This window comes from Astatotilapia calliptera, chromosome 9, assembly GCF_900246225.1.
Source record: "Astatotilapia calliptera chromosome 9, fAstCal1.2, whole genome shotgun sequence".
NCBI lineage: Eukaryota > Metazoa > Chordata > Actinopteri > Cichliformes > Cichlidae > Astatotilapia > Astatotilapia calliptera.
In genome coordinates, this window is record NC_039310.1 from 18,619,154 (window position 1) to 18,632,172 (window position 13,019).

At 42.8% G+C, this 13,019-nt stretch overlaps 2 protein-coding genes across 3 annotated transcripts; one reads left to right on the top strand and one right to left on the bottom strand.

Moving 5' to 3' along the window:
* Positions 1–1,746: 1,746 nt before the first annotated feature.
* zic1 (zic family member 1 (odd-paired homolog, Drosophila)) lies at positions 1,747–4,920 on the bottom strand. The gene is made up of 3 exons (XM_026179681.1): positions 3,751–4,920; positions 3,129–3,292; positions 1,747–2,637 (listed from the first exon to the last, which is right to left on the bottom strand). Exons 1-3 carry the CDS (start codon positions 4,709–4,711, stop codon positions 2,440–2,442), a joined length of 1,323 nt encoding a protein of 440 aa, XP_026035466.1. The 5' UTR covers positions 4,712–4,920; the 3' UTR covers positions 1,747–2,439.
* Positions 4,921–6,341: 1,421 nt separating this feature from the next.
* zic4 (zic family member 4) lies at positions 6,342–12,477 on the top strand. Of its 2 annotated transcripts, XM_026179680.1 has the most exons (3): positions 6,342–9,192; positions 9,301–9,921; positions 11,982–12,477. In XM_026179680.1, exons 1-3 carry the CDS (start codon positions 8,766–8,768, stop codon positions 12,419–12,421), a joined length of 1,488 nt encoding a protein of 495 aa, XP_026035465.1. In that variant the 5' UTR covers positions 6,342–8,765; the 3' UTR covers positions 12,422–12,477. The 2 variants fall into 2 exon arrangements, with proteins under 2 accessions (XP_026035465.1, XP_026035464.1); XM_026179679.1 differs by having other exon boundaries at positions 6,342–9,921.
* The last annotated feature ends 542 nt before the right edge of the window (positions 12,478–13,019 follow it).

Genomic DNA, 13,019 nt, shown 5'->3' on the forward strand with positions numbered 1-13,019 from the left:
TTAAATCCATTCCACGAAGAGCATTTTCCATCATTATTAGTCTGGACTAGAAACATAATTTCACATTTAAAGACTTTCCCTCAAATGATAAATAAACTGTTTTTTTTTTGTTTTGTTTTGTCTTTTTGCCGAATTGAGCTTTTATCTCAAACATTTGTCAATTTGGCATCAACTTTATATTTAAATAAAATGCACGTGTGGACTATCTGCCAGCCCAGAAAACCACAGGAGCCAGTTTTAACACATCCACTTTAAACTATTTATATTTCAAGTTGCATGTGAACATTTTTCTATAAAGCTGCAAACGAATTCACTGCACGGGCGTGGAGTGCGTCTTTATTTTATTTTTTTTTCACCCCCATAGCGGTGCACGAGAGCAGCATCTGCACTGGGACCAGATAGATAGTGTTAAATAGAGTCGAAAAAGTCATTTTATTACCATCCTTCATTTATCTCCAAATCTAATAGTCCGTGAAAAGAAAATATGAATACATTTCAATACATTTCAACAAATCATCTAAGATGGTGGGAGTCGTTTTTAGTTTTTTTTATTTTATTTTATTTTTATTTATTTATTTTTTGCCGCTATAGACGAGCATGCACGAGCACACGCACGCGTTTCCTCTGCTGCTATGTGTACATTTTTTTTTTCCTTTTGGGACGTTAAATTTGCTGTGTGGCTCTTTTCGGGCATGTGCGACAAGCCTTTACGAGGGTGCAGACTGACAGATCGTGGCTCCGTGCACACACTGCCAGTGTTAACCATGATCAGTGGCGGCTGCTGATGTGATCTCTGCCTAATGGGGCGGTCAAGCAAGCTGCAGCCAGGAACAATGAGGGGCCAGACTAATACACCAACTCTCCCTAAATCTATGAAATCCGACAAAACGCAGGAAAGAAAAATTAGATTGGAAAATTAGATTCCCGAACAATTAAGTAAGGCAAGAGGGGGGAAAAAAATCCGGTTTTACACCGAGGAACAACCGCCGTGATTAATCGATTTAATTTGCACATTACTGGAGGGCAAAGTGTTGGATGTTAATTTTGGATAAACAGAAGATGCAGACTGGGGAGTGAATTTACTTATTATCGACTGGCAGGAAAAGTTGTGACAGCGTGTTTAAAACACGGCAAGCCTTTACATTCAGACTGAGCTGGTGCCTCACACACGTATATATATCTATATACACACACAAACACACATATGCGCGCCTACTGCAAAAGCCCCCCCCCCCCCACACACACACACACACACACACACACACACACCCACACACATATACGCACACACATAAAGAGTTAAAATTATTTGTGCAACTAACCATGCAATTATTCTTCCATCGGAACTGTACTAAATGGATTATCGTGGTGGAAAAAAGGGGGTCTGTTTTGGTGATGCATCCTATAAAAAGAACCCATTAGTTTAACACAGCACTCATGTTGAGATCAACCTCAAACACTAATGAAACCAATAACCTCCAACGCATTGCATTCTTGTATTTTTTTAATCCTTTAATATAGTACGAAATGTATCCAAACATTTTTTTTGTTGTTTTTGTAAACTAAATTTTACATATGAGCGCATTTCTCCATAAATACCGATCATTTCTAACATGTTACCGGTCCTTTACATGCGGATAAATATGGAAAATTGAGCTACTTACATAATACTTCCTTTCAGACAAAGCAATTGACAGAGATTTTATAATTATCACTACATAAACAGATTGACACGGAATTTCAGGCTTTCACTACACGATTTATCGACATGACATTAAATAACAACAATGATACTGTGCTACTCAAACTGGACCTTGGACGAAAATGTTGCACTGAATAGGCTACAAAAGCACATTAATACTAAGAGTCGGTTAAGTCGACGTGTAGACTGTAGTAATACTGAATAATTCACATTTGGTACACAACTATAACATTCTTTTCAATGAAGTCTATTCATCGCAGTATTCTTAAAACCATCTCATTTTTCCATATATCTAGGGACCACATTTTTCACAAATTCCCTTAAACTGTGATAGAACTATTTACAAAATAAAATATTACATTTTTTTTCAACTTGGTGAAATCCTTATGTACAAAAATTCAGGCCTCTACCCGCAGATAGCATGCTTTTTGAGATCTCTCTCTTCTTCCTTTTTTTTTTTTTTTTTTTGAGCAGTCTCTCAGTAAAAATAAAGACTCAAAGAAATATTTAGGGGGGAAAAGTTTAAGTAGGTGGCTGTCCTTGCCTCCTTTATGTCCATGCATTCTCTTTCACTGACATTAAGGCAGCCTTTTATTGATCGTTTGGGCCTCCCGTGTTTTTTTCAGTCCTCGTTTCACTGGCTGACTTGATAAAGTCTTTGATTCCAAGCAGTTTTATTTATTTCTTTATTTCTGCAGTCTTTTTCCCCTTTCTTTCTTTTTCTTTTTCAAAAATATTTACACGTACCATTCATTGAAATTTGACGACAGCGTGCTGTGGCTGGTTGTGTGGTGTACTGCTGAGGCTGCTGGTGATATGGAGCTGCTGCTCTGGTTCTCTGTGGACGGTGATACTATGGTGGGAGGTGTCGACGACTCGTACCCTGAACTGGCCGCTGGAGATGGCTGCGATCCTGCATTGTTGGATTCGTGGACCTGCGAGTAATGAGAAACGTGTTTTGAGAATCGTGGTGCACCGTGGGGGTTTTTGTTTTCGTTTTTGTTTTTGATCAAACACAGAACATAAGAACCTCATCAAAACAAATTAAAAGTCCTAATCTGACTGTTGGGGGACATGTGCAGAATTCTAAAAAACACACAAAAAAAAGAAACAAAAAAAGCATACCCAAAACATAATTATTCCCATTAAGATCTTAATCTGATTTGTCGGTTAAAGAAAGAAAGTGTCAAGACAAATTAACTTGTGTTTCTGTTACTACACTGAAGGGAAAAAAGGAGGGGGGAAAAACTGGGACATCCTGTTAGAATAAAATCATACAAATAAAGAAATATTTTGTATCCTGGTTTCCAGTCACACATTGAAAGCAGCAAAAAAAAACAGTCTGTGAATTGCACTTGCACACAGATAAACATTGCAGGAATACAAAAAAATACAATAATAATAATAATAATAAAACGGGTTTTACCTTCATGTGTTTTCGGAGGGAGCTGGGGTGTGTGTATGACTTGTCGCACATTTTGCAGAGATAGGGCTTGTCCGATGTGTGGACGTGCATGTGTTTCTTGCGGTCACTGCTGTTTGCAAACCGCCTGTCGCAGCCTTCAAACTCACATTTAAAAGGCTTCTCACCTAAACGAAGCAAGAAAAATAACAATATAGTGTTTGACACCGATGGGGCTTTAACATTATTATTACACATTTTTATTTTGACTTTACATAATTGAAGATGTAAAACAGTAACCAGAGTAAAGATTTATATTTTTTTAATAGTCATTTGGATTGGATTGCCTTGCAATAATTATCTACTGTAAATACATTTGAATCAGCTCATTTAGATGTGCATAAATAATATCAATTTGAATTTAAATATTATTTTAAATGTAATAGAAAATAGAAAATCTGGGGAAGCAAAAAGAAAAGCCTATAAAATATTTTCTGTCGACAGCTGCACTGAGTCAAATGTCAGTGAAGATACTGCAGCTGCCTTATAAATAATAATCCTGATTGCATGCATATTTTGGATGAGGCATTCTCAGCACTGATTTTGGCACTAAGAAAAAAAAACGGTCAATCTGTGCGGATCTTACCGGTGTGAGTCCTTTTGTGTATTTTTAGATTTTCCGATCGAGCAAATACTTTGCCACAGCCGGGGAACGGACACGGAAAGGGCTTTTCACCGGTGTGTACTCTGATATGATTTACAAGTTTGTATTTGGCTTTGAATGGCTTTCCTTCTCTGGAGCAGTCCTCCCAGAAGCAAATGTGGTTCGTCTGCTCTGGTCCTCCCACATGCTCCACCGTTAGATGGGTCACAAGCTCGTGCATCGTGCTAAAAGTTTTGTTGCACGACTTTTTGGGATTCGTCAGCTGTTCCGGTTCGATCCACTTGCAGATAAGCTCTTGTTTGATCGGCTGCCTCATGTATCGAAAGAAGGCCCCTGCTCCGTGATGTGCAGCCATATTCATGTTCATGGGGCCATAGCCGTGCAGCTGGGTTGACGCATAGTGGTCAGACCTGGGGCTCGTAACGTGGCCATACTGGTCGGCCCGACCGTACATGTCCCCCGAGAAGCCCAGCCGCATCTGACTGTTGACCACGTTGGAAGAGGCATGGCTTGCTGCTTGCTCGTGGAGCCCTGGGAAGAGCAGGTGCCCGGCTGCATCTGAGTGTCCATGTGGCCCTGCGAAACTTCCGGAGGCAAACAGACTGTGCTGCGCCCCGGTGGCATCCCCAAAACCCCGATTTCTGAAGAGAAAGTCCCTGGTGGAGTTGAAAGCCGCCGTGGAGTAAGAGCCAACGTGGGTCGGGTGGTGATGGTGTCCCAAGGCAGCTGCTGCGTAGCCGGGCGCCTGGGAAGAAAACGCCGTCTGTCCGGAGCCAATATCGTGGGAGCTGTGGTTTATTTTGAAGGCGCCCATCCCATCCGCGAACGGATTTATCCCCAACGCTACTTCTCTCTCTGTGACTTCGCCTGTTGAGTGATGCCGTGAGGAGCCGAAAGTAGTGACTCCTATGGTGGGATACTGCGGTCCTGCGTCCAGGAGCATCTTCAGTCTAGACTCGCTGAGACGACTGAGAGCAGAAATCAAAAAACCACGCGCAGATATTCTTCCTCCCCCTCTCTGTATCTCTTGGACCTCTACACTGAGCAAACTCTCAAATCCACCGAATTTCTGTTTACTTTTTAAGACGCGAGGAATCCCCCTATACCGCTCATCCGATGCACACGCAAAATCGTGTATACATGCAATATTGTCTTTTGCGGTTTATCTTCCTGTGGCGCAACTTTCACCTCCTCAGTCAGGCGGTGAGCTCTAGACTGATAGTCGCAATCATTCCTGCAGATAAATGAATTGAAAAGACAACACAGTCCAGCCCTGATGAATGGGAGAGGAGGGGGGTAGTCACGTGGCTCCGGAGCTTCTCGTTCATTGGCGGAGCCCCTTTCCCCCCAATAACATCCACTCACCAAATAACAATCCACGGTGCAGGGCCCTCACTTCTATTGGCCTCTTTGCATCATCAATCCCAGATATTGTGAGAATGCTGACTGTGAATTTGGTTAAAGGGCTGAATAACAGCAAAACAAAAGTTGGGAAACACAAGACAACAATTGGCCTCGTAGAAAGTAAGTCAAAGCCCGTTTTGCAGCCACGGAGTGCAGAAGGGTTACAAACCAAACGTTGCCTTTGTTGCCATGGCCATCAGATTACCAAGCACGCCCTTTTTTTGTTTGTGTAATTGGTAACGTTTTGTACAGTTAAGCGCTCAGGCTGACAGATGCGTCAATCTGTTTGTCTGCTTTCAATGATTATTATCTGACACTTCTCTTATTTATTGCACGTGGGACAGCATTCAGGAGATCATGAAACCTGACAGAGTTCTAACCTGGACCCGTCATCACGTGTGCCAGGTACAGGTATAGAGAGACACGGTTATATGTGTTTCATTCGGAAAACTTAGGGGAACCGCTATTTGAAGTTCATTTGGGGTCATCACTCTCTCGAAAGGCAGGGGATTATCACTTTATCTGTTTCACTTCAAATGAGTCCATACAACGTTTTGTTTTCTTCCTCTTGTGCGCAGTCCGAGTTTTGTAGCTCTGTTTCACTTCAACACTGTGTTTCGGCGTCCACTGAAGCGCACACCAGTGGAACATCTGTGCTTTAGATTTCCACATCATGCTCACCAGCACCCCGCGTTCACAAAGGTTACCTTGAATATATAGGCCAGTATTTAACTTGGATCTACAACTATACCTAATGTATCCATCACGGTTTGGCTGAGCTTGCGCGACTCACTCAAATTTTTTTTTTTTTTTTTTTTAGCAGACCAGCAATGCATAACCTGTGTGTAAAACGTTGTGGGTTGTCGAAGTTATCAAGTGGGATTTGCGGCGCTCTCTGCAGGAACCTCCGGCTGCTAGAGTTCAAAGCCACACGCACAGACGTGCCATACAAACCATTAAAATATCTTCTTGGCTACTAGACTGGCTTCTACAAGCCATTCTCCTAGTCAGCCTTAGGAGACCAAGGAAAGAGAGGAAGTTTTGTTGTTCTCAACTTAACAAGTAGAACTACGACTTGATCCGACCTTTTTTTTTCCCTTTTTAGGTGTCCCCATATTCTGCTATACAAAATTTTGGAGGGATATTTCAACAGGTGGGAAACGGTAAGAATGACATATCATTGATAAGCTGAGAGTATTGTATACAAAATTGAAACATGGAAAGATAAATTAGAGTTGCTGCAGTAGTACATGACACTGCAACGCACTCAAAGTTCCCCGTGTGCCTCAAAATGAATTGAATATATTTAGTTTTAATGCGCAAAAGCTATCCTAATGAAACGGCCAATAATCGGCTATGATATTACATGTGCAGAATTGAAATTGTTAGCAGAAGCTATTTGAGGGTTTAAAGTGAAAGCCAAAGGAGCAAATGCGACGTTTTATGAGACCTCGCTGCATTATTCAGCTTTTTGGTTTGGGATCTCGTACAGCTCCCTAGCTTACTTGTCTCCAAGAGTGAGTGAGTGCATGCACAACTTGGACCAGAAATAGCACTTCAAAGTTTTGCATTACGCTGGTGCTGTGATGCCTCTGAAGGCTGCAGCTGTGAGCCTCATGAGCCACATGCGTAAAGGCCATTTAATAAGCATCTTTTGGATCCGTCACGTCTCAAAATATTGACTCAGTTTCTAATGTGCTGGATATGACGCTGTCAGCAAAGGTTTTGACAAGTCAATCCATAGAAATAACCTAGAGTAATACAGGTTTGCAACTGATTTTCTCTTATCAAAAATGGTAGCTGATTAAAAGTCACTTAATATTCGGTTAATTGCTTTATTTTAATTACTACATCTAAGAATGATGAATTCAGTCACCCTTAAACACAAGTTCAGATAGTGTGCACTTGTTTTTCTCATTAACGGAAATGCTGACGAGCGACTCTGAAAATAATTTGGGGTTTTAGACTTGACTCTACAAATTACGAACCACGTAGAAGACAAACAGCACCTATTAAAACACCTCGTATCTGACATCAGATTGACCACTACTTTATGGATTTCACAAAGTCACAGTCATCTTTTTTCCCTGCAAACAGAGATGATAAAACTTCAGTCAAAAATGAGCCGCACATGTCGAATTGGTGTATATAACGCATACTCCCAAAATGTAAAAAAAACAAATAAGGAAAAGTCAAAGTAATGGCAGTGTCACAAGAGAAAAAAAATCTAATACAACTTCCACAGTTATGATATTGCAACACAATTATTGCAGTGTCGGCATGCAAGATTGTTTCACCGAAAAAGTCAACCATGCTGAAAATTATAGTCCGTGTGAAGCTATATAAACAAATTAGTCAGCATTGTAATAACTAACCATTTGATTTCTTTTAGTCTCCTGACGGTTTAAAAAAGACAAAGTCCGTGTAGAAAAAAATACCCATCTGGAGGATAATTTATAAAACCGCATGGCGTTTTTGTTACGATTTGTAGCTATTACTGTCTTTCTGTTACGCATTCAAACAAAGATAGAAAAATAATCACGGTTAGTTTTATCCTTTGCAGGATAAGCTTGTATCGGTACTTACAGTGGGCTACAGAAACGAATTATTTTGAACTTAAGTCTGCGACGGCACCACCTTCTGTGACCCTCATCTGCTACCGTCCTGGGTCAAAAGCAAAATTACCCCGGATCATAACAACAGGTCCCGTCCATTACATTTTTTTTCCTCGGGACAATGGCCGCAGCTCGCCCTATTCACACATCCTACTCACACGGATCCCACCAGGCAGAGCACGGAGTCAGCTCTGTAGTATGCGCTGAAGGGCAAACGGCTGGATATGTAAATATGTGCATTTATCAAAGCGCATATTAATGGTATGTACTCCGGACTATTTAAAACTACCACGTGGAGTTGTCCTTTGCACAAGTTTTTCTCCGCTGACATCGATCGTTTACGTGCGTAAACTTACGCGTAATTTGTGCGTAAAGCTGCCCTTGACGCTGCAGTGCAAAATAAAGATATCACTGCATTATTTATGATCCTTACAACTTTTACAGCGACAATATGTACACTCTTCGCGGAGCAGTCTGTTTTGTAAGGACATAATCAAAGTGGGGAAATTGCTATTTCATAGCCTCACAGCCTTTGTGAGCCGCAACAAAAGAGAAGCGACTGTATATCGGGATCAACTTTTTAGGACTTTTATTGTACAATAACCTTTGCATAACAACTATTCCTTTTTTTCCTGAGCGTTGCCCGAGGCACTGCGCATGCGCGGTAGCTGCTCGCTGTCACTAAGACATTTTTCTTCACGTTGGAAACTGTCACTGGTGACGTCAATCACAGAGCTCTGACCAATTAGAGCGCAGGGTGATTGTTTAGCTCCACGGGCTGCAGCGCCTACCATGAATCTCTATTCAGTATCAAAGCGTCCTGCTGCTGCCTCTCAACCGAATGGGATTCCATGTAGTCTGCAGATAGACTTAACTTTATAAAGTTTTTTTTCTTTATTTTTTCATTGCGATTAAAATATATTTGTCATCATCATTATTATTTTGCCTGCTGTCAAGTTATTCTAAAATTAGGAAGTAATGAGCGTGGATGCTTTGGGAAGCCCCGTGATGGACCCTACGTTTTCCAAACGGAACACGGCGCTGAGATTAGTTGACTTGGCAGGGGCTCACCACCATCACCATCATCACCACCATACCCCTCAGAGCGTGACAGGCTTCCCGGGGTTCAGCAGCCATCCACACTCAATGGCTCACTCGCACCCTGGGGAGATTACTGCGGAACCCCGCCTGGGGCCGAGTCCATTCGGGCCAGAACACATGGGGCACTCCGCGGCCCTCAAAATCAGCCCAGCCCATCATTATCCCCACCACCATCACCACCACCACAATCATCATATGGCAGGCCACAGTGAAGTGGTCTCCAGTCAAACGGGAGCTTTTGGCCCGGTTCAGGCGACATCGGTCCCCTATTCTATGTCTCACACGGCCCAGGCTTTATCTGCAGGTAGGGATTTCCTCATCCGGAGAGATCTGACAGCTCAAGCCATGCCAGTACTGACTGACCAGACTGCTGGTTCAGCCTCTCACCACGGAATGTTTGTCTCAACAACAGGTAGCTATCCCGGACACTATGGTCATCACCCTGACGCTGGGAACCATACCCTCTTCTCCGGACTCCACCACGAGCAGCCTTCTAGCGGATCACCGGGTGGCCAAACACTGAATGGACAAATAAGGTTAGGACTACCTGGAGAAATGTATGTTAGGTCTGATCACTTGAGTCAAGTGGCAGGCTCCAGGGCTGATCCGTTCTCTGCCTCGCCTTTGCATGGCTACGGTGGTCTGAATCTGAACATGAATCTTAGCGCTCACCACCACCACGGAGCCGGTGCCTTTTTCCGCTACATGAGGCAGCCGATAAAGCAAGAGCTGATTTGCAAGTGGCTGGAGCCGGAGCACTCGCCGAAGAAACTTTGCTCCAAAACTTACAGCACCATGCACGAACTCGTAACGCATGTGACGGTAGAGCACGTTGGAGGACCAGAGCAAGCGAACCATATATGTTTTTGGGAAGAGTGTCCCAGGGAAGGCAAACCGTTTAAAGCAAAATACAAACTTGTAAATCACATTCGAGTGCACACCGGGGAGAAACCGTTTCCGTGTCCGTTCCCTGGTTGTGGGAAAGTGTTCGCAAGATCCGAAAATCTAAAGATTCACAAAAGGACGCACACAGGTCAGTGGCTTAATATTCATAGAAGGAAATGCTGTGATTGTTGGAAATGCACTGTAAATCGTAAAATAGAGCTATCAAGTCGCATTTTAAAATTCAGCTGTGGGGTTTGCACGCTTTCTACTTGCAAGGGAAGTGATTTTTTTGTGGATAATTTTCCATTATTTATTTATTTATTTATTGTAATTTTATTTTACGCAACTTTACGCATTATAATGCACTTTCAAGACCTGTGGCAATTAATCAGTCTGCGCTGCTGCTCGATAGCCTATACAGCAGGACGCAACAGCTACTGGCCACCTGTTTGTTATGAGTTGCATCAGTGCTCGCAAGTTTCACAAAGGTTGGGTTTGGGGATTATGGTACAGCTCGCTCAGGCGTTTGACGGTTCAACCTCTTGTTTACACCACAGCAGAAAGACTGAGGCCCACGTCAGGTCCTGTTTAGTTCAGTGCATGTCCTGCCAGACATGACTGGCAGCAAAGCTGGAAAGGTGCATCTTCACTTTTAGCAATAGATATAATGGTTATGATGATGATGATGTGGAGATGATGTTTTTATTTTAGCCTTGGCCACCCACTTCATCTGTTATTAGTATTATTTTTAGTAGTAATATTATTATTATTGTGTTTCATTTTTGTCGCTGTTATTTCAAAATCATGTAAGCTACGTGTAGCTGTGTGTTTCATCAATCTGAAAGTAACCGGTTCATACAGAAAACGTGCTTTTTGGACGATTAAGCCTTTGTACTCTTTAGCTCAAGCAACAAGTTTACAAGTGGAGACGGCTGAAACAGTTTACTAACAGGCAGGTTTGCACAGCTGACTGACTACCTGCATAATGATGGGTGTGCATGCAATGCAGCTTAAAGCATCTCTGATTTAACTGCAAAAACAAATACTGGTGCAACATGGCTGCTTGCCACCCAGTGACGTGCTGTGGAACTAGGAAGGAAAAGAGGCCTGACAATGTCGAGTCAGACTTGTAAATGAATACAATTACTTTTGCCCTTCTTTTTTATCGGTGGCTACATGGCAATATCCCTCTGTTTCATTTTTGCACCCTATGTATTATTCATATAATTTGCTCACATTACCTAAGTACAAATCTGCTAAATTATTTCTGTGTGTTGACTCCCAAGGGGCCTGGTCCTTGGTATCATGTTTAAAACCTATCCGAAAGTGTAGTTATGACTGGGGCTGCCCCTGGGGTCTGCTCCTCGACGGTTTCTTGTACTACACTAATATCCTTGATTGGCTCTCTCAACCCAACAGCTGAAGGTCAAATTGATATTCAGCCCGCAAGTGTAATTAGACAGAGGCAATTACATATTCTCAAAAGCTTTAATCGGGGGAGAAAAATCAGCAGTGGATGATTTCCGTGTAATTTATTCAGATTGTCTTTTTTTTTTTTTTTTTTTTTTGCCTTGTCATAATCAGGTAGAAATACTTGTTATTAAAACGCAAAATTAGAGCCAGTCCACAACCGTTTGCAGGATTCAAATTACACACAGACTGCGTTATCGCACAGTAGGTGAAGCCTGGCGGTGGCAGTGCTTTGATTCATCATTATTTTTGAGCCGGTATTACAGGCCTGCTACGTCTGTGCTCGTAGCTTGTCTGTTTTGACTGATGCCTTGATGGATGCATACACCAGGTATAGACCCAGGACAGTAGGGGTTCAGCCCTCATGTTTACACCAGACTGGGAGCTGTCCAGGCGGGCAAACTTTTGTTTTCATAGTGCAAGTGGGAGGAGGGGGGTGTAAATGCCCAAAATAAAATCAAATGGCATTATAAAGATAAACATGAAATAATAAAAGCTGGCACACTTTTACATATTTTTGGCTCTATTCATACAGGTCATAGTTCATTTTCAGCTCGTGCTCTCATATGTTACACTTAACCAGGTTGTTTGTACATTTCATATAAAAGTGAAGACATGTAGGGGGAAAAAAAGTATGTTAATGAAAAGGCAGCTTAGTGCCTCAGGGTGAGTATCACGTGTTCACATTTGAACTCTTTCATTCGCTTATTTGTGTTTTATCTTGTCTCACAAAAACAGGTGAGAAACCCTTCAAATGTGAATTTGACGGCTGCGACAGACGCTTCGCCAACAGCAGTGACCGGAAAAAGCACTCGCACGTCCACACCAGCGATAAGCCCTACAACTGCAAAGTGAGAGGCTGCGATAAGTCCTACACACACCCCAGCTCCCTGAGGAAACACATGAAGGTGCACTGCAAGTCCCCTCCGCCTAGCTCGGGCTATGAGTCGTCCACTCCCTCCCTGGTCTCCCCTTCCTCAGACTTGGGCCGGGAACCAGGCGGCTCCTCGGTGTTGTCAGAGCCGGTGGGAGCCTCCCAGCCCGCGAATTTAAGCGAGTGGTACGTCTGCCACAGCTCAGGTGCCAGCGGCGCCCAAACACCACCCAGCGGGCACTCTACACCGGACCCCGCAGACGAACCACCTTACAGAAACCCAGAACCGAGGGACGCTTTTTAACCCGGCTCAAGCTCACACACACACACACACACACACACACACACACACACACACACACACACACACACACACACACACACACACACACACACACACACACACACCAGCAGAGACAGAAACACATTTCCACAAGCTTAACAATTAAAAACGCGGTTTGGCTTTGGTGCCCATGTGCCTGTTTAGGACCACTGGTACCCTTATTTTGGAGGGGGGGGGGGAGTGAAGGGGATGAGCCACAAAACAGAAATCCAGAATCAAGAGACGCATTTTAACCACATCGGAAGGAAAATGTGCTAACCTTGAAGACGTGCTAATTTCCAGGCGTATAAAAAGAATATATTTTCAAACATCACTTGTTCAGAGCGGTTGGCTCGGTGCCTACACGCCCTGACGGCCCACAGGTCCACGTACAGAGAGAGTCTTGTAAATCTGTTAGACAATGTGGTACATTATTGTAGGCTTAGGCATGTTGGTGTAAAATTATTATTATTATTATATTTTTTTTTGTAAATGAGTTTGAACTTCGATATGTTTTTATTTATTTTTCAATCTAACATTGAAGGATTTTGTATTACCGAACCAAAGTGCATGTTTGAAT

Excerpts from the sequence above, each read along its gene's own strand:
- zic1 (XM_026179681.1), bottom strand. The coding sequence starts at position 4,711 with ATGCTCCTGGACGCAGGACCGCAGTATCCCACCATAGGAGTCACTACT. Across the intron at positions 3,293-3,750 it reads ACACAAAAGGACTCACACCG|GTGAGAAGCCTTTTAAATGT; the intron begins GTAAGATCCGCA and ends TGCTTCGTTTAG. Across the intron at positions 2,638-3,128 it reads CCCTCCGAAAACACATGAAG|GTCCACGAATCCAACAATGC; the intron begins GTAAAACCCGTT and ends CATTACTCGCAG.
- zic4 (XM_026179679.1), top strand. The coding sequence starts at position 8,766 with ATGAGCGTGGATGCTTTGGGAAGCCCCGTGATGGACCCTACGTTTTCC. Across the intron at positions 9,922-11,981 it reads TCACAAAAGGACGCACACAG|GTGAGAAACCCTTCAAATGT; the intron begins GTCAGTGGCTTA and ends TCACAAAAACAG.